Below are 22,446 nucleotides of genomic sequence, written 5' to 3'. Positions count from 1 at the left end.
GGCATCCCAATCGAAGTGATGCCGGGCGCCCTGCGGACAGCCGCGGGGGGGGGTTTAGGGTTAGGCACCCCCAGGGGGGGGGACTTAGGGTTAGGGAGCGGGGAAGGGGGGGGCTAGGTTTAGACACTTAGAGGGGGGATTAGGGTTAGGCACTGGGGGGAAGGATAGGGTTAGGCACCCCTAAGGAGGGTTAGGGCGGTTAGGTTAGGTTAGTTGATACTTACCTAGGGACGATCTGGATTTTCAGCTGTGTCGGCCTGCCGCTGTCGAGATTTGAACCGCCGAACTTGTGTCTGGCGGTAATTCGTATTTATTCCGCCCATGGCAACCAATCAGATTATACTTAACATTTAACTAGAACCTCCTAGAAGATAATAGATTAGAATCTGATTGGTTGCTAAGGGCAACATCTGAACTTATTAAAACTCTCACTTTAGTAAATTTACCACCTAGCGTCAATACACCATACAGTGCAAGACACCCAGCATGATTCAGCCATTCCGAGAGGAGTAGCGTACCGGATTTCTCTTTACATTTTGCATCTTATGCGCATCACAGAAGCAGCAGAAAGCCACTCATAGTGTACTAAATACGCTAGGAATTGGTTTTTCCGATGTACAAAGTCGCAGATTAAGCACAGCGGAACTTGGCGTGAGAAAAAGCTGAGGCCGCTGCATAGGAGACATTTTATACAAATTCAGACTCAGTCACACACAGACGTACAAATGTCATACGTCAAACTGATCAGTGCAAACCAGCAACATAGTTTTGTTTCTCCAAGTTGTTTTATTGATGTGAATGAGATGCACATTTTGAGTTTTTATTTATTTTTGTTTATTTATTTATTTTTTATCTTTTTCTTTTTTATTTTTCTTTCCTTCTTTTCCCTTTTTGTTTTTTCGATTTTTTTTACGTGTTATTACAAGTGCTGTTATGTAATGTCTGAATAATTGCTGTTTCTCAAATTTGGAATCCCAATATATGATTTTTACTCTCTTTGAAAATTGTCCAAGGCACTGTATGTCGAATTTGTATTATTCAGCTAATTCTTCTTCTAATTCTCTACTCAGAATATTAATTTTCTATGTAGCACTTATTTCCATTGTGTTTATGTTGTCTATTGGATATTTGTTTGAACAACGCTTCAATAAAAAAAAAACTGTTAAAAAAAAGTCACAATGGTCCGGCACTCGTATCCATAAATAATTGTGCCCGGTGCCCCCACAAAATAAGTAACTGCAATACCACGGGTGCGGCACTCAGGGCTATATAGAAGCAAAGAAACTACAACACCGCAAGTTGTGACAACGTTTCAATCACTTTATGAAAATCATAAAGTGATTGAAACGTTGCTACAACTTGCAGTGTTGTAGTATCTTTGCTTCTATATAGCCCTGAGTGCCGCACCCGTGGTATTGCAGTATATATATATATATATATATATATCTGGTATACTGTTTATGCCATACTGTAGTCCACGGTTTTGATTTAAACAGACTATGGTTGTAACAAGAGCATCTTTATGGTACTTTCTGAGTAGTCTGTAGACAGTTTTATTGGTTAGTGGGTATTCAAGGCACCTAGGACTCTGCACAGCTTCCCTAAATGTGCCACTTGATCTGAAGTAATTATGTTGGCATGCAGTGTTCTTTCTCTGGCACAATACAGTACATGAAGCATCTTAGCTGCTCTGCTGTGCAGATCTAGAACTCCTGGCTTATGCATAAACATCAGTGTGACAGCAAATTCCTTTTACTGTATATCACAGAGGAGTCCATCATATTGCTCAGCAATGCCACACTGACTCTCTACTAGATATGCGACTGTAAACCAGGCTCACCATTCATTTTATCAAGAAGCATTGTTTCCTTCCACAATGAAAGCAGTCTATTCCACAGAGCTACACATAATAATCGCCTTTACTCCACAAACTACACATATAGTGGAAAAAATAAAATACATATGTGAATCATTTCTATGCTTGGCAAGAGGCCCAGAGGGTCAAATTAAGTTCATTATTATAAAAAGCTCAATGTGCAGTATGTATGGCAATAAAATACATTTAACACAGCCATTGCCAGACGGAATGAAACCATCACACAGCTTACATATTACACAGCAAACAACACAGCTGATGTTCCTGCATTTCTCTGCCAGTTTTGGGATTGTATATTAGTGCCACATAAAATGTTTTTTGTACTTTTCCCCCCAATATCACAAACTGTGCTGCTTAAGATATGTAGCTAGGAAACAAAGATATTTTAGAAGTTAGGAGAAAGTATGATCAGTTTACAAAAACAGTTACATTTTATTCACATTTTACCAAATTCAAATGACCAAAAGTGTGAACATTGTATCATTCCTTCAAATAAGTCAATAGAAAACACCGCGCTCCAATGTGAATGCAGCCAGACAGACCTTTCAAAAGAGGTCACCACCTCTCCAATACATAAAATATACAAACACAGTGAAAAATCAAGGCGCTTTCTCCTGGTTATATAATGATCCTATAATATAGTCTCTAGGCTGTATACATTTCCCAGATGTAAATTCAGTTCCAGTTGTTCCTCCATCACTTATTCATTGCATCATGGTCATAGATATGCAAAAGAAGGAGATAATCACATATAGTGAAATACCATTTATTCAAATAACAAATTCCTTAAAACAATTCCACCCCTCGTGAGATATTCAGCGTACCAGCAGTGAAGGTGTATCCTGTACACCAGACAACACATTCAACAGCAATGGTTTCAATCCGGATTTTAAAACCTGTAAACGTGTCCACTGGATATGGAGATCTTTCCCACCACTCACGGTTCTGGTAGTCTGCTCCCACCTTCCACCAACGCGTTTCAACTTAAGTCTTTTTCAAGGTGTATGTTTTCTGGTGGATTATGGTGTCTTAAATACCCCTCCCTCTCCTGTGATTGGTTAATTGCATCAAGAGTAAAAAATGCATTCAACCCATCCTTTCATGTGCACATACCTCTTACATCGGGCATCCTGAACCCTATATTTGTATATTCATTCTCCTTCGTTAAATAACTTAAATGAAGCCGCAGTGAAGTTATACTTCCGGTTCCGCATTCCCCTTGGCACGCACTTGTGGACTTCTGGGTAAATTGCATTACCCTTTCAGTTGTCCATAAATGCAGCGTGCGAGTCATATTGTGGACTATTCAAAAGGTATTGACCACTATAAAGTGCAAGGTGCCCTTAGTGCCAATTGGAATACAATACATACAATAAATACACTAAAAAGCTACAATAAAAAACTACACTCAAAATGGTACATTTACTTTCTAAAATACTGTTTACATCATCCATAAAATATACTCTAAAATCATAAAGGTTTTTTAAAAATGTAAAATAGATACATTTAAATTCCTACAGAATATACATATAAAATATATAAACAAGTACATATTGTCCTTTGTATAGGGAACAGAACATTTTATAGAAACCACTTTAACTCAAAATCATTATTTAAACCGTTCGGTATTAGAGTATTTAATTCATAAATGGTTTTCATTTCCACCTTTGCTAATTCATTGTCGATGCCCTTCCTTCTCCAATGTTGTTTTACCTGTTTAATACCCTTTACTTTCTTTATACCATTGAGCTTTGATGATAGTCTTTAAAATGGCTTGACAGTGAGTGGTTGTCAATTCCCTTTTTAATATTCCTGAGGTGTTCGCTCCATCTCTCTTTTAATTGTCTCGAGGTACGGCCCACGTATTGAAGTCCGCATGTACACTCAATAATATAAATACAATATAAAAAGCTACAATAAAAAACTACAATCAAAATGGTACATTTACTTTCTAAAATACTGTTTACATCATCCATAAAATATTCTCTAATGCAATTTACCCAGAAGTCCACGAGTGCATTCCAAGGGGAATGCGGAACCGGAAGTATAACTTCACTGCGGCTTCATTTAAGTTATTTAATGAAGGAGAATGAATATACAAATATAAGGTTCAGGATGCCCGATGTAAGAGGTATGTGCACATGAAAGGATGGGTTGAATGCATTTTTTACTCTTGATGCAATTAACCAATCACAGGGGAGGGAGGGGTATTTAAGACACCATTATCCACCAGAAAACATACACCTTGAAAAAGACTTAACAAGTTGAAACGCGTTGGTGGAAGGTGGGAGCAGACTACCAGAATCGTGAGTGGTGGGAAAGATCTCCATATCCAGTGGACACGTTTACAAGTTTTAAAATCAGGATTTAAACCATTGCTGTTGAATGTGTTGTCTGGTGTACAGGATACACCTTCACTGCTGGTACGCTGAATATCCCATGGGGTGGAGGAATTGTTTTAAGGAATTTTTTATTTGAATAAATGGTATTTCACTATATGTGATTATCTCCTTCTTTTGCATATCTATGACCATGATGCAATGAATAAGTGACGGAGGAACAACTGGAACTGAATTTACATCTGGGAAATGTATACAGCCTAGAGACTATATTATAGGATCATTATATAACCAGGAGAAAGCGCCTAGATTTTTCACTGTGTTTGTATATTTTACGTATTGAAGAGGTGGTGACCTCTTTTGAAAGGTCTGTCTGGCTGCATTCACAATGGAGCGCGGTGTTTTCAATTGACTTATTTGACACAATTTTTTCACCATTGTAAATACTGCTGAACCATGCTGGGTTATAGAGATCAAAGGAAATTCCTAGATAATTCAATTTTTGATACAGTAGATGCTACTAAAGATCTAGAAATGGACTGGGGAGAAGAGGACTTAGAAAATATAGTCAGGAAATTAGAACATTGCCTCCTTAGAGAAAGTTGTGCATGGTGGGAAGCTATAACCATTGAGAAGTATGTTGCAGAGGGTGTGATCCCAAGAGGCTTAAGAATAAATAAAGTTTCAGCATGTAAATGAAAAACTGAGCAGTTTGATACTAGATGGGAAAGAGCATAGGAGGAATGCTCCTATAATCTTATGAATCTGATAATACAAGAAAGGAGGAAAGATCTGGAGGGTTTAGAAGAGGAAATCATGAATCTGACAACAAAAATAGAACCAATTAGGGAATTAAATGAATATAAAATCCTAGAAAGGGAAATGGAATATAAGGTGGTTAAAAAAGAAAAAGAGATCATCCTTAGAAAAAAGAGAACGTTTTTAAGAGATAAGGAAGAGAAAGAAGGAGAGTGTAGGGACTTTGACACAAAGGGAGACGTATCATTTTACAGTGAGGGAAAAGATCAGGTGGATCCTCCTATAAGAATAGTCGACGAAGAAAACTCCCCATGTTGGTGTTTAGATACCCAGTATAGACACAGGAAACTCAAACGGGATAAAGTAAGGAGTAAATCTTGGAGTTTGAATGATGAAAGAAAGAATGAGTATAGACCCAATAACGACAGATGAAAAAGGGGAAATTACGATAGGGACAGATACTATCATACCCCAGGAAGAAAAGATCGAACCAGGGAAAGGAAAGAAAATACCTGGAATAAGGTCAACAGGAATCCATCTGATAAAGGAGATTATGTTACACCTAGATTGAAAGGTTTCTTCACTAAAGATGAATAGTAAGCAAAAGATAGCCAACATAGGAAGTCCATCCCAACATCAAATAGATTCAGTCTCCTGAACGAAGAAAGTTTTTTAGGGAGGAGTCGGAAAGACAAACTGAGGAGATAAAAAATAGGAATAAGAAAAATAAAAATATAAAAGAGGAAAAAGAGGGGCAGGGAAAACTAAAGATAAACAGGCAATCTTGAACTCAATCCCTGAAAAGGAGGATGAGCCCGCGTCCACTGACAGAAGGGAGAATATTGAGACCAAGGCCTTCAATCTAAGTAGCCATGATCTTACAAGAGAAGAAGAAAAGGTACTTAAAAAAGGTTTGAAATTTGCCCCAGATAGCAAGTTGAATTAATTCAAAACATAAGTCAACTTGTAAAAGTTTGTGAGAAAGATATTGCTTAAAAAATATTTCCTAAGTAAGGGAGTGGAAGCGAATACTAATGTGGAAGTATGCAAACCAAAATCCACATTCGACCCTACATATAATAGAGGTTGTTTCCTAGAAACTTTTAATAAGATGGTTTCTACAGACCTAGAAGGTTTAATACCCAAATGGAAGAAAAATAGCAATATGATAAAAAAAAGAAAGAGAGGGATTAAAGAACCTAGCAAAGAATGCAGATATTGTGATTAAACCTGCCAACAAGGGCGGAGGCATGGTCATAATGGACAAGGAGAAGTATGAAGCCGAAATAATTAAACAACTTGGGGACAAAGATACATACAAAATATTGAAAGGGAACCCTAGTACTAGAATAGAAAGAGAATTAATGAAATTAGTCTTGGAATCCAGAAAGGACGATATGATCACAGAAAATGAAGAAATATATATAGTAAAAGATGATCCAATGCTCCCAGTATTTTATGTTTTACCTAAAATTCATAAGGATTTAACCCCCAGGAAGGCCTATTGTGATGGGTACGGATTCCATAACAGCCAATTTATCTCAGGTTTTAGATTTTTATTTACAACCAGAAGTTTTAAGAATAAAATCATATTTAAAAGATACGTCAGACTTATTGAGTAAAATGAAGGCTGTACCCTGGAAGGAGTCCTATATTTTAGGTACAGCAGATGTAAGCACCTTGTATACTGATATTGATCATGTACAAGGAGGTACAGCAGTAGAACACTTTCTAAGTAAGGAGGTATGGAAAAGAGACATATTGATTTTATTAAACAGGGTATTTTATTTATTTTAAATAATAATTTCTTCTGGTTTAAAGATAAATTTTACCAACAATTACGAGGTACAGCCATGGGGACACAATTTGCGCCCGCATATGCCAATCTATTTATGGGGCTATGGGAGGAGCAGAACATATGGATCAACAATTCGGCATCTAGTAATGTTATTCGGTGGTATAGGTTCATAGACTACATTTTTTATTTGGGATGGAGAAGAGAAAGATACACTTAGATACTGTGAAAAACTCAACAGTAACAATTTTATTTTAATCTACATCTGTCCTTTAGTCATAGCAAAAAAGAAATCAGTTTCTTAGATCTAGTTATTTATATAGAGGAGAATGAATTAAAAATAAAAAATTTCCATAAACCAACTGATAATAACTCTTATATAAATACAGAGAGCAACCGCCATCTGCAGTGGTTAAAAAACATCCCGAAAGGGCAAATTACAAGGATGAGAAGAAATTGCACCGACGTAGAGATGATTAAAATACTAGCCAATGGTTTACAGAAGAAATTTATACAGAAGGGCTACAAACAAGAGGATGTTAATCAACATATAAAGAGAATGGTAGATGTGAATCAAGAAGACCTGTTATATAAGTTTATTACTACGTTTAATAGCCAATATAAACAAATAGAAAAGATTGTGAGGAAATATTGGTAAATATTAAAACAAGACCCTGTGATTAAGACCATCACCCTGAACATCCCAAATTTATATATAAAAAAGCACAGAATATTAGAAATAAATTAGTGAAAAGTGCGGCACCTGTAATTAGAGGGGGTAGAATTAAAACCAAAGGATTTTTTAGATGCGGGCTATGTGCAATGTGTAGGAATCATGGTAAACAAGAAAGTAAAACCTGCGAATACGCATCAAATAGAGTTAAAGATATTATATGGCCTATTGAGGACTTTTTAACATGTAATAGTAGAAACTATATTTATATTATTGAGTGTACATGCAGACTTCAATAGGTGGGCTGTACCTCGAGACAATTTAAAAAGAGATGGAGCGAACACCTCAGGAATATTAAAAAGGGATTTGACAACCACTCACTGTCGAGCCATTTTAAAGAATATCATCAAAGCTCAGTGAATGGTATAAAGAAAGTACAGGGTATTAAACAGGTAAAACAACATTGGAGAAGGAAGGGCATCGACAATGAATTAGCAAAGGTGGAAATGAAAACCATTTATGAATTAAATACTCTTAAACCGAACAGTTTAAATAATGATTTTGAGTTAAAGTGGTTTCTATAAAATTTTCTGTTTCCTATACAAAGGTCTATGGGTCTCATTCAGAGGCGGTCGGAGGATGCAAGCGGTCGCTCAGAAACTGGGCGGCCGCTTGCATCCTGACCAGCTGCCTCTGTTTCGGTCGTTAGGCTGTGGGTTAACACCCACAGCTCTAACGACCGCTAGGGTGATGGTCGCGATGGTCATTGACCATCGCGACCATCGGGGCTTACAACGAGACCCTAGGATAGGATCTCACTTGTCGTAAGCCCCGGAGAGCTTCTGGCTCTGTCAGAGCCGGAAGCTCTGCACTGACATCACTAGTGATGTCAGTGGGGCCTCCCCCAAACGGCAGGCGTTCCCATGGGAATGCCTCCGTTTGGGCTGCCACCGCCCCCGGCCCGCCTTCCAAATGGGGCGAGCTGTCAATCAACATCGACAGCTCGCCCCCTTTGGAAAGAGACCCGCTACGACCAGTGCTGTCGGTCATAGCGGGTCTCACGCATGCACACGAAGGAGCCGGCTCCCTCGTGCGCATGCGCACTAGACAAACATCGAGGAGCCGTGCGGTCGTAGACCGTATGGCCGCCTCTGAATAAAGCCCTATGGCCCTCATTCAGAGGCACTCGCAAAATGCGAGCACTCATTCTGAATGTGGGCGGCCGCTTGTATTTTGAAGTGCGGCCTCCTGGTCGCTAGCTAAGCTGTGGGTTACCACCCACAGCTTTAGCGAACGACCAGGTTGATGGTCGCAATAGTCAAGACCATCGTGACCATCGGGGCTTGCAACGAGACTCTAAGGTTGGGTTTCCGCAACCGCAAGCCCCAGGGAGCTTCCTGCGTGCACAAGGCCTAAACATCGACCCACTTGCGAGTGCTCAGCGCTTGCGAGCGGGTCTGAATGAGATCCAAGATGTACTTGTTTATTTATTTTATATATTTTATATGTATATTCTGTAGGATTTTAAATCTATCTATTTTACATTTTTAAAAAACCTCTATGATTTTAAAGAATATTTTATGGATGATGTAAACAGTATTTTATAAAGTAAATGTACCATTTTGATTGTAGCTTTTTAGTGTATTTATTGTATTCCAATTGGCATGAAGGGCACCTTGCACTTTATAGTGGTCAATACCTTTTGATTAGTCCACAATATGAATGCGGGGTTGGAACGCATACTTCCGGATTTGCCATCTAGGAAGCTTGCATTCCATTGTCAAGTCACAAGACATGTGTTGAGTCACGTGATTCGGGAGGTCACGCTTACTCCAGGGAGAAGATGCGCGGCAAGGATGGTGAGCCATGTGACAAAGTGAGTCACGTACACGGCCCTCAGCCGTGAGAATGCGGAAGTTGGTGCGTGACTCGCATGCTGCATTTATGGACAACTGAAAGGGTAATGCAATTTACCCAGAAGTCCACGAGTGCGTTCCGAGGGAACGCGGAACCGGAAGTATAAATTCACTGTGGCTTCATTTAAGTTATTTAACGAAGGAGAATGAATATACAAATATGGGGTTCAGGATGCCCGATGTAAGAGGTATGTGTACATGAAAGGATAGGTTGAATGCATTTTTTAATCTTGATGCAATTAACCAATCACAGGGGAGGGAGGGGTATTTAAAACACCATTATCCACCAGAAAACATACACCTTGAAAAAGACTTAACAAGTTGAAATGCGTTGGTGGAAGGTGGGAGCAGACTACCAGTACCGTGAGTGGTGGGAAAGATCTCCATATCCAGTGGACACGTTTACAGGTTTTAAAATCCAGATTGAAACCATTGCTGTTGAATGTGTTGTCTGGTGTACAGGATACACCTTCACTGCTGGTACGCTGAATATCCCACGGGGGGTGGAATTGTTTTAAGGAATTTGTTATTTGAATAAATGGTATTTCACTATATGTGATTATCTCCTTCTTTTGCATATCTATGACCATGATGCAATGAATAAGTGATGGAGGAACAACTGGAACTGAATTTACATCTGGGAAATGTATACAGCCTAGAGACTATATTATAGGATCATTATATAACCCAGAGAAAGCGCCTAGATTTTTCACTGTGTTTGTATATTTTATGGTATCATTCCTTACCCTCTGTGCAGGACTAGGGGCTGATACTACAGAGTTGGGGGCTCAGTTGTGTCCTAAAACGCAGGTAAAATTTGCTTTCACAAAATAAACTGCAATTGTGTGTATATAGAAAGCTGCAAGACAAGTGCAGGTGGGCACCAGTAGCATATCCGCCCAGTTTATGCCAGGCACATGACCACATACACTTACGCCCAAGTTTTTAGCCATTAGTTTTGTTTGCAAAATACGGATTTGCTATGCAGCAATAACACTTCATATACTTCTCAAATACATGAGAAACAACTACCAGGATGGCAAAGGAGCCAAATTCCCCGGAGGCTACTTGTCAGTAAGGGCCAGCCAGTCCACAACTGGGCCATTATCAACATTGACTTATCATTTATTGTTTATGACGGCTTCCATCTTACCCAATAGGCAACACCCAGCATGCCGATTGCTATATAATACTGATAAATCGACAAGCAGTGACTGATAAAGCACCAACTAGTGTCCGTATGTCCAAACGGATGTGGCAGCTTCAAGGCACTGCCAAGCTTCATCTCCAGCATCAAGAGAAAATTAAGTAATTCAGTTCAAATTATGCAGTTTCAACAGCAGAGAATGGGGACATTTAAATGTTACCAGACTGCAGTGGAAAGCCACTAGTGATTTTAGTATACCCACGATTCGGGCCCTGTCCAACCATTCCACTGGCAAGCTGCAGTGTCACACAGGAGGAAAAGTTGGGGGGGCATTCTCTCACCTCTAAACAGTGTGAGGGAGAGCCAGGGGGCAGCCCAATATTATTATTTATTTATTACCAGTTATTTATATAGCGCACACATATTCCGCAGCGAGTAGCTTCTGGGAGTGCCAGGCAAGATCCCAGAGTGATGGAAATGGGGCGTGAAGCAAGGCCTTTCCCCTTCCCTCTTCCTAACGACAATATGTTGGAATGTTTGATTTTAGAGGTCTGCACTGTGACACCACCAAAGAGGTCTGATTTATGAGTGGGATTTACCATGTTGTTAGACTAAAAAATAATTCTAGAAAACTATATTTTATTCTTTTAACGTGCCCACAAGTCATGTACAAGTGTTTATAGGAGCAACATTCTAGTTGCCACGTAAAACAGAATAATAACTAGGCCAAAGTAGGAGGGGTGGAAGTGTGCAGAGCCAGAATGACGCAGTTCACCCTAAATCGCATCATCCAGACCGCAAGTGAAGTGGATGGGATCCCAGAGGCTGGTGTACTCTACCAGGAGCCCAGGGGCACTCCCAAAAATGTATAAGTGTCTCTGAAGAGAGAGAGAGTAGGTAACTATAACTAGGCACTCTCCTGGTCTTATTAATATCTGTCTGTGACTTATTAACTGACAGGTTCCGGTAACCTAGCTGAGCACTAATCATGGTACAGAAAGAGTGTTTTGCTTTTGATTGTAACACTTATTGATGCTTCCAATGTATCATATTTCACTATACAATCTACATGTTAATCTGACATATCTTATTGAACAAGAAATAGAAATCCAGAAAGCATGCTTTATTATATAATGATGACAATTGGGGTCGTATTAAGGGGATCAGTATGAAATACCGCCCTTCGCATGGTTCAAATCCCAACACCGGAAGACCGGCAACAGAAGATCCTGACAGGTAAGTATTTTTACTATTACTAACCCTAACCTCCCCCCCAAGTGCCTAACCCTAACCCCCCTGTAAGTGCCTAAACCTAACCCCCCTTCCCCGCAGCCTAACCCTAACCTCCCCTGAGGGGTGCCTAACCCTGACCTCCCTTCTCCTAGCCTAACCCCGGGGGGGGGGGCTGCCTAACCCTAAGTCCCCCCTGGGAACCCCTAACCTGTCCGCGCCCGCCGCCTGGCTTACCTTCGTTTGGTATGCCGGGCGTCGGCTCCCCCCGTAGGGAGAATGACAGGCGTCAGGATTTCGACACCTATCATTAGACCCCTGCCGGGATTAGACAGTCGGGAAGCTGGCGGTCAGCATTTCGACTGTCGGCTTCCTGACTGCATCCCGTATTAAGTTGTAGACATAGTACACATGTTCTTAGGGGCAATGTAAGAGCTGCTTCTATCCCTTTAGGATCTTGTATATGTAAAATGTACCGAGCTATTGATGAATTGTTTAGGGTAGTATGGTACTGTTCTGCACTGCAACACTGCTGACAAATATCTTGTGTCATATAGTTGGTTGTAAAGGCCTAAGGAGCAGTGTCTACAGTGCATGCACCAGTGATGGACATCCAGGTTTCATGAATATTATACAGACTGAGTGTAGCTGCTGACTTACTGTATCTCTTTGGTCCATCTTCTAAGCAAAATGACAATGTTAATGTTGCATCATCTTCGAAAAATTCTGTTGTAAAGGCATCCCACCAAAGATTGTCACTATCCTGGAAAGGACAATGATAATATATATACATTAATGTACAGGTACACAAAGTGAGCAAGACAGCATACTCAGAGCAAAAGCTAGTATTTTGAAAACATTTAGAAAATGTAATTTCAAGTAAAACAAAGCATTATACTATACATTACTGTAGCTTCACGCTAATCTAAAAAATTCAAGTTTCACATCTCTGAATCAAATCTTGGGTTGACCTTCAATTGCCAGCACTCCTCTGAGCTGGTCAAAAATTATATTTTCACATGATGGGATCGGAGCCTGAATGGGCGGCAACTAAGGGCCAAATGTAATTGGGTGAGAGTTTAGAAAATGTGAGAGTTTGGCAGTAAACTGTCACATTGGTCGAGTTTTTTCTTAAAAAAGGGAAAACATCTGGATGAGAGTTTAAATCATTAAAGTTTTTTTAGTTTAAAAACATGCGAGTTTACATGTTCTCGGAGTGTATTACAGTGGCTGACTTTGAAAGTGTGAGAGTTTACTGCTAAATTCTCACATTTTCTAAACTCTTATCCTATTACATTTGTCCCTTGGTTCAGGCTCCTGATTATCAGGTAATTGTAGTCTGCCAAAGTCTCTGTGTGTAATGTTATACCAGAGATACAACTGCAACTCCTACAAGCCCATGTTCTGGTCACATGGTATTATTGGACCAATCCATGAGCATTATACTTTGGAAGAGTTAGCTGCTTTCACTGGTGGTTAGAGATAGAGGGAACCTGCTTAGCACTAGAGCACCATATGCAATAGCAGATCTAATGTTTTCATTCTGTAGAGAGGTTTCAGCAGGACAGGTACAGTAAGCCTACTGTACGTCCCTGGAACATCTGGGAGATTCCCAAATTTTCGGGGAGTGCCATTGACTCCGGGAAGAGCAGATGGCCTTCACACATCTTGCCCACTTCCTAGTGAAATGGGCGTGAGGGGGAGCATAATGCTGGGAATCAAGAGTCTATGAGGAGAAAGAGACGACAATATACTGCAATTCTACTGCCAATGGCGAGAAGCGCCCTGGCCTAGCTACAAAAATGTGATTGTCGGCAAGAATGTAGTAAGTGTGTATATTTTACTCTATTTATTAGAGATGTTCACATACCCTGATGTTTTGGTTTTGGTTCAAAATCATTGTTGTGTTTTGGTTTTGGCAAAACCACCCTGAAGTGATTTGGATTCGGTTTTGCTTTTGGTTCTGGATCTGGATTTCTTTTAAAAATGATAAAAACAGCTACATTCATGTAACTTGGATCTGTTATTATAGTATTATTACCATCAAAAACATTCATTTCCAATCATTTCCAGTCAATTTTTACACCTCACAGCTCACAATGGTGTTTCACCAATGTCATTAAACTTATATACTGTACAGTAATGATGATGTAATTTAATTTTAAAATAACTTCATGTATACAGCATAATGCTGATTACTGGGATGTTTGTGGTGATGGTGATACCATTTGATTTGAAATAACTGTGTAACTTATGTAATGTAAGTTTTAGTCTTTATCTTATGGGGGTTAAGTTTATTAAGAATCGTGTTTTTTCCATGTTTGTACGAGATTAAACACAGGTAGGAATGATCAGACACTGGAGGGGGGGGTTCTAAAAGATATTTGGGAATGTACTAAGCTCCTGTGTTTGTCAGGATCGTGTTTTCCAATGTGTATCTGATCGTTGCTACCCGTGTTTCCCTAGCCTAACACTCCCGAACAAGCAGCCTGCACATATCAGTGAGATACGTACAGGCTGTTTGTTTGTGGTAAATTAAGTAAAGTATTAAAAAAATGGCGTGAGGTCCCCTCCCATTCAAAGCATAAACAGCCCTAGGCTCCTGAGCCAGTCCTGATTCTAAAAATACAAGGAATAAAAGGTGTTGGGTGCCCCCGTATTTTATAAACCAGCACTGGGCTCTGTGTCCTGGATTTAAAAATTGGGGGGCAAATGGGGTCCTCTATTTTTAATACCAGCACTGGACTCAAACCTAGCTGGGGTGTAATGTCACATCTAGAAGACCCTTTCACCGGGTCTTCCTGGCCAAAGCCATAACACCCCATGCTAGTCAGCCCAAGCCGGGGATCTCAGGGGAGGTGGGGACCCCCCAATGAAGGGGTCCCACCTCTTCTGAGCTCTTCAGTCTTAGGCTAAAGCCCAGGGCTCTTCCCTGCACCCCTGGCCGGTAGGTTCAGGGGTAATAGTGTGAATGTGTACTGTGGTTTTTTTTTTTACTATCGTTTTAACAGTGTGGGTAGGGGTGGCGACCGTCTGCTGGCACTTGTACTTCCACAAGTGCCAAAGGGCAGGCACGCTGGCACCTGTAGTCCCACTGTAAAAACAATAGTACCCATCTTTTATTCACACTGTTACCCCTGCACCCATCAGCCAGGGGTGCAGGGAAGAGCCCCGGGCTTCAGCCTAAGCCTGGGAGTGGGGAGACCTCATTATTGAAGGGTCCCCATCTCCCCTGAGATCCTAGGCTTGGGCAGACTAGCTTGGGGTGTTAATGCTTTGGCCGTGGTGACCAGGTGAAAGGTTCCTCTGGCTGTGGCATTACACCCCAGTTAAGTTTGAGTCTGTTGCTGGTTTTAAAAATAGGAGGAACCCCACAACATTTTTTCCCCTATTTTTAAAACCAGGACTGGCTCACAGAGCCCAGTGCTGGTTCATAAAATACGGGGGTACCCTACACGTTTTTACCCCCATATTTTTAGAACCAGGACTGGCTAGGAGCCCGGGCTGGTTATGCTTTTTGAGGAGGGGGAACCACACACCATTTTTTTTAAATTAACCCTTTATTTTTCAAATTACAGACATAAACATACACCGATCACACTGATCTGCTGCTCAGGAGGGGGGTCTATTTCAAACTTCTATTTCTTAACTGTTTTTGCCTTTATTACGCCCGTGATTATATAATCACGATTCTTAGTAAATTTCCATGTTGTATTCCTGTCTATGGAAAGTACTGCCTTAATTAGACGATGGTGTATTAATTTCTACTTGTATTTACGGGTGCATTTTAACTTCGGAATCGGCCGTGTTCACCTCTAAAAAGACAGAAAATACACCCATTTTTTCCTTAGTAAATTCCCGTGTTTGTAAAAAGTTCTCCCATGATTGCAATCTCAGACAAACACGGAGCTTAGTAAATTTATGCCAAGATGTGTATCTTATTTACATAAATAACTAAAGTGACAAAACTGCATTGCTAGTGTACATTGGCCGCTGGGGTTTACAACTTTTGTACATCTGTGTGTGACTAAGGGATCTATTTACTAAGCCTTGGATGGAGGGAAAGTGGACGGAGATAACGTACCAGACAACCAGCTCCTAACTGTCATTTGCAAACACAGCCTGTGACATGGCAGTTAGGAGCTGAATGGCTGGTAGGCAATGCTGACTACTACCTATTGGAAAGGGGAGGGACAGCTGTGTCTTTGCCCAGGTAACAGAAAGTCTACAGTAGCTTCCAGAGCCGTACCTAGACTTTCTGGTGCCCTGTGCCAGATAGAGCATTGGCGCCCCTCCCACCCTCCATTTTTTAAAATATGGACATAAGATAGTGCACCCGAAAAAAGGACCATGGCTTTATGGGGAAGGGCCAGGGAAGAGATAGGGGAGGCCAGGAGATGCTGGGGATAAAAGAAGAGGAAGCTACAAGTGAGAATGATAATAAAGAGGAGAATTGACAGGTCCAAACAGCGCCCCCTGCCCTGCGGTACCCTGTGCCATGGCGCTGGTCACACTACCCTAGTTTACGGCCCTGCCAGCATCTATCATACACTGTGAGATATTTTCCACTGTGTCTGTGATGCGACTAAGATTAAAAATGTTAACAGAAATGGTGCGTTACTGGTCTCAGAGTTTCTCTGTCATGCCGGGCATCTTGCGCCATATGGTGTAAAGACACTAAGAGGGGTATTCAATATAAAACGTTAACTTCACTGTCGAAGTTAACGTTTCATATCGGAGTTTTTACCTGCGTTAAAGTATCGGGCGCACTCCCGCTTATCCCTGTATTCAATATAAAATTAACGAAAACGGGAAACTTCGAAGTTGGATTTGCGTAAAGTTACAAATTTTTCCTTAAAAAAATTGTAAGACCCCTCTAAAGTAGTAAAAACATGGGGGATCACTATGGGTACCCCTGTTTTAGCCTTTAATTGAAAGTCGGGGATTTAAATAGCCGCAGCAGGTGTTTTTTTCCGACATTGAAGAAGTGATGCAGAAGAGCACTTAGGTGATTTTTTTCGTTTTTTTAAGTGGTCCCATCAAATTTGGGGTACATGAAAATGGGTACTAGCATATTTTTATGTCCCTAAAGTAAGTTCTTAAAAATTCTGCATTTGTGCACCTGCCGCTATAATTCTATTCTAGAAAACATCTGCCGCATACTTGCAGAATAGCCCTGAACCCATTTCTCTATTCTTAAACAATTTTTTCCCTTTTTTTTTTTTCACCGAAATGTTTAATTAATTTTTTGGGGTGTCCCTATTTTCTTGTAAAACTTTTTTTGACACAGTTCTTTTTTAAATGTCATTCCCAGGGGTGCAGCATATTTTTTTTAAGCCTGCACCCCTAAACCCCAATTCTGCACTTTTTTTCGACACCTATTCAATGGTGAAAAGTTATCCCCGTTTTTTATCAAAGACTTTTCAAAACTCCGATAAGTCTTTGAAATTGAATACGGTGTAAAAGTCAAACCTGCGATAATGACGTCAAAAGTGCGATATTAACGCAAAAACGATGTTATCGCTCCCATATTGAAAACCGCTGTAAGGGGTATACTTACTAATGTGCGAGTTTTTAGAAGTGGAGATGTTACCCATAGCAACCAATCAGATTCTAGCTATTGTCTACTAGAAGGTGCTAGATAAATTATACCTGGAATCTAATTGGTTGCTGGGGGCAAAATCTGTACTTCTAAAAACCTGCACTTTAGTAAATATATCTCTAAGTGTATGAGGACACATTTGTAATATACTGTGTTACTGCTTCCCTCAACAAAGCAGCCTGTAATGTGAGAAATGCTGGATCGCTCACATAATAGAGAATTATCTGTAAATGATCTGTACATATGTGTAAATGTATGCAAATTATATACAGTAAATAGTTAATTTAGAACAAAAACAGCTCAAAATCATTCTATGTGTTTTTATCATTTTTCATCCACATTTTTTTGTGAAATCCTACAACATAAACTAAATACCGTACCTGCTTGCATTACCGTAACCAAAACAAAATTTAAATTTAAATTATACAAGTAAAACCAAATCAAAATACTAAGATTGTCACATATGAAGCTTAAATTTAATACACATTCTTCAGTAATGCACCTTTAGTAAAAACTGTGATTACAGTATAACCCCACTCCTCCATCATAAACAGTTACAATTACCTCCACGGGATGGGTATGGGATGCCGAAGGTCAGGATCCAACGCTGGCATCCCGACAGTGGGCGGTATTCAATTAGTGTTGCGTCCACAATAAAGTTTCACCTGCTGGACTTTTCATGTGTTTTGGACGTGGAAATTTCTCGTGCGCACCCCCGCTATTCACCCTATTCAATTCCAAACCACGCGAAAATGGCAAGCCGTGAAGTCGGAACAGGCGGAAAGTGCTGTCAGAAATGGGGATATCAGCCTGAACCCCCCAAAAAGATGCACTAACATTGGGCAGGGCCGTTTCTAGGGGCAGACGACCCGTGCAATCGCACGGGGCGCGCCGCCTCCAACCCCTGCTGCAGAAACAGCCTGTGAACTGCCGGGCGCCCGATGAGATTCAGTTACCAGCGGGCGCCCGGCAGAGCAGAGCAGCCGGAGAGGGAGGCTCCAGCTTCCAGCTCCCCCAGTGTGCACTATGGGAGGACGTCATGACGTCTTTCCCATAGTGGAGAGGAGCAGCCGAGCGGAGCGGATACCGGAGCGCGGCTGAAGGTAAGTATTAGTGTTTTTTTTTTTGTGCAGGCAGCTTGTACTAGGGATAATACTTGGGGGAGGCACTACCACTGGGGGCACCCGGGCACTACTACTAGGGACATTACTCTGGTGGCACTTCTGCTGGGGGAGCCACCACTACTGGGGGCACCCGGGCACAGCTACTAGGGACATTACAACGGGGGCACTTCTACTGGGGGAGACACCACTACTGGGGGAACCTGGGCACTACTACTAGGGACATTACAAGGGGGGCACTTCTACTGGGGGAGACACTACTACTGGGGCCACTTGGGCACTACTACTAGGGACATTTTAAGGGGGGCACTTCTACTGGGGGAGACACCACTACTGGGGGCACCTGGGCACTACTACTGGGGACATTACTCGGGGGGCACTTCTACTGGGGGCATTGCTTAGGAGGCACCACTACTGGGGGCATTACTCAGGGCCCAGGGGCACTACTACTTGGGGCTTTACCACTTGGGGCACTACTACAAAGGGAGCATTACTATTGAGAGCACTAATACAGGGGCATTAATACTGGGGAATTTATACAGGGGACACTACTACAGGGGGCATTACTATTGGGGGCAATACAACTGGGGACACTACTACTGGGGCACCACAACAGGGACCATTACTATTGGGGGCATTACTGATGGGGGCATGACTACAGGGGACATGACTACAGGGGGCACTACTAATGGGGGCATGGCATAGGGGGCACCACTCCAGGGGGCACTACTACTTGGTGCACTGCATAAAGGGCACCACTACTGTGGGCTCTGCATAAGTTGTACTACCACTGTGGGCACTGCATAAGGGGCATAAATACAGGGGGCACTGCATAAGGGGCTCAAATACAGGGGACACTGCATATGGGGACAACTACGGGGGCACTGTATAATGGGCACTTTTGCCTGAGAGCCAGGGAAGCCTAATACCTATCGGGATGGAATGGCAAGGGAGAGGGCTGGAATGAAGTGTGTATTATGTGAATCTTGTTTTTTCAATGTGTTTTATGTGGTTCTGGATTTAATAATGTATTTGAGGGGAATGTGGTTTTAAAACTTAGTTTATGTGCTTCTTGGTTTTCCAATATATTTTATGTGGAAGTGGTTTGTTGCAGTGTATTTTATGTGGATCTGGCTTGTATTTTCAATGTGCTGGGTTCGCTCTCAACGCGACTAAAAACGGGTGTGATGCAAATGTCACACCAAAGGCATGCACACAGAAATGCGGCGTGGGCTTGTGACAGCTAGGCCACACCCAATTTTTTGAGCGCGCGCCTCAGGCGTGCGCATGCTGTCTGTCTTTGATTTAGCTACATATATCTTTCAGCGCTTTGCCTCTGACAGGTTAGCCACCCCTGTACTCAGTAGTCACAGTGGCTGACATTCTGTGGTCTCCCTTACTGTGATACCACACCCCCTCATGATGAGGCCACGCCCACTCCACAATATTACTGCTTCTTGGGGGGGGGGCACATTTTGACTGCTTGCACTGGGAGCCTCAGACCCTAGAAACTGCCCTGACATTGGGGATCAATGTAGATGTGCCCGAATAGCCCTAATAAAGCTATTTGGGGTAAGTAAGTTGTTTCAATAGCTTCTTATTAGCGTCTTTGCACAAGTGGTGAAGAATGGCATTAAGCAGTATTTTTCGGTGAAAATAAGTAGACCTGTCTAATTTGGGGTTCTTGAAAATAGGTGCAAGCGTCTTTTACTGTCTCTAAAGTGAAGTTACAAAAAAAACATGAAAAATGCACCTGTTGCATGCACCTGAAATCATAAAAACACTTGACCCATCCTTGCAGACCCCCAAAAGTCTATTTCGCTAGTCCCCCCACTTTGTACTTTTTCGCCCACAAAATGAAAGTACTTTTTTGGGGTGTTCTAAACTATTTTTAGGGATTTTTTGACACAGTTGTTAATTGGGGGGCTGTCCCAAGGGTTCTGAGTGGTTTCCCCACCTTTGCACCCCAAAATAAAAGAATGCACTTCTTTTCTCCTGCTATTCAGAGGCGAATCTTTTTCACCTGTTACATTGCATTGAGTTTCCGTGTACGCGAAAAGCATTTGGAATTGAATACGGAGATGTTTCCGACACGCGAAAAACCAAGATCGGATTTTCGCGGCTAATTGAATACGGGCCAGAGTTAGAAAACCGACACTTGTCTGTCAGTATTCTAACCCTCCCCCTCTCCCTACCCTAACCCTCCCAGTGCCTGACCCTATACTCCCCCCAGTGCCTACCTCCCCCTCCATGCACCCTAAACCTAACCCTCCTCTGACCCTAAACCTAACCCTCCCCCCTTAGTGCCTAACCCTAATTCTCCCCCTAGTGCCTACCTGTAACTCTCCTCCCAACTTTCGCTATTTACCTTCAGGATTCTAGCGGTCGAGATGCCGGCACCGGTATTTCTGCACTGGCATTCTGAGTGCCGGAATCCCCGTGGTCGAGATATTGACCGTATCCCACCTCCACAGTTCTATGATGATGGCTGTTATTTACATGTTGCTGTCATTAAAAAGGCCACAATTGCTACCAAATGCAAAGTGATATTTATCTGAAGATGCCCACCGATCGCCAATAGTAGCATTTGTGCCTGGTTAATGTCAGACATACGTCACATGCATTGACAGTATTTTGGTATTGTGCCCATATTTGTAAACATTTTCTTTATTTGCAACAAACATATTCGATGTAAAGAATCAATAAAGGGGATGTAGTCAGCATCCAGACAGTCAGAATCCTGGCACAGGGCCTGATTCAGCAGCGAACACATTGGCGATTACAGACGATTGTTTGGTGATTGTTTGCCATCATGCATGCATATAAGCTGCACTGTGCATGCGCGGCGATCGCATTGCAATTACGGACACACAGATGAAGCCATCGCAAAGTGATTGACAGGCTGTAAGCGTTTTGGGGTAGTGATCGTAAAAACGCAGGCATGTCTGTTTGGACGCCGTTTCATGGGCGTGCATAAATCATACTTGCCAACACTCCCGATTCGCGCAGGAGGCTCCCGTTTTATTGACCAGTCTCCCGCTGTCCCGCAAAGCTTATTAAATCCCCCGGATTCCCACTGCCCTGTTTTAATTCCAGAGTGCGCATGCGCTAGTCCGGATTTGACAGGGGCGGGGCCTGATGTCATCATGCAAAACAGGCTGTTCCTGCACCGCAGGGTTGTGGGTAGTGTCAGCTGCCTCTCCCAGCAGAGCCTGCGAGTCATTAGTGCAGGCAGAGCCGAGTGACTGTGCAGTGTGCTTCTCATTCTCTACTGCATCAGTGGCTGGTACTTCTCCCTCCCCCTGCCATCCAGCCCAAACACATGTAAGTACTGTAGTTAATAGCAGTGCTCAGGGTGTGTGATTGGCTGTGTACCTTGTGGTTGAAGGTGCACTACGTGTAGCAAGATAAACAGGAGGGATAGGAAGAAGAGCAGGAGAGCAGAGTTGTTGGATTTGGACCTTACAAACAGAGAGCAGAGGGTCAGGGTCCCAATGATTTCTTGGTTACTCCTCGTGTGAAGTTATAAAGACTGATACCTGATATGGAACCTTGCAGCAACAACAGTTTTGTTTGCATAGTTCCCTTCTGGGTGAGGACTGGAGGAGGTTACTCTGATAATGTGATCAGCTTTTAGCACCTTCCTGTGCCACCTCCCCCACATTTTCCCCTAACAATGTCAGTTGTCACCTCACCCTGCAGGAGGCAATGCTGAAAGCTCTGATTATTATACTGCTGGTGCCCATTTTACACGCTATTACATCCTCCTTCTTCTCCATACCCCTATACCCTGCCCATGCCAGGGCTCATCTCAGGAGGCTATGCTTGCACCTCTGTAATTCCCATGTGCTATTTATCATGTGTCAGACAAATCACACAGATCAGCACATAGGTGGGAATAATTCTGTATCCATGTATCTGATATATTTAATGTGTGTGATACTGATACATATAATTCGATTATTAAACAACCAGGGGATCTGTTCCC

At 42.0% G+C, this 22,446-nt stretch overlaps 1 protein-coding gene across 2 annotated transcripts in view; it reads right to left on the bottom strand.

Annotated features, from left to right (window-relative positions):
* Nucleotides 1-22,446, bottom strand: part of LDB2 (LIM domain binding 2) — a 497,768-nt gene that overhangs the window by 269,003 nt on the left and 206,319 nt on the right. For both annotated transcript variants that reach the window (XM_088450642.1, XM_088450643.1), the window contains exon 2: nucleotides 12,396-12,498. In XM_088450642.1, the coding sequence (XP_088306768.1) occupies nucleotides 12,396-12,498 (103 nt within the window). The remainder of the gene's footprint in view (nucleotides 1-12,395; nucleotides 12,499-22,446) is intronic.

This window comes from Taudactylus pleione, unplaced genomic scaffold, assembly GCF_031769625.1.
Source record: "Taudactylus pleione unplaced genomic scaffold, aTauple2 ptg000520l, whole genome shotgun sequence".
In the NCBI taxonomy this organism is placed as follows: domain Eukaryota; kingdom Metazoa; phylum Chordata; class Amphibia; order Anura; family Myobatrachidae; genus Taudactylus; species Taudactylus pleione.
The sequence above is the reverse complement of the archived record's forward strand: the minus strand, read 5'-3'. Positions and strand labels throughout refer to the sequence as shown.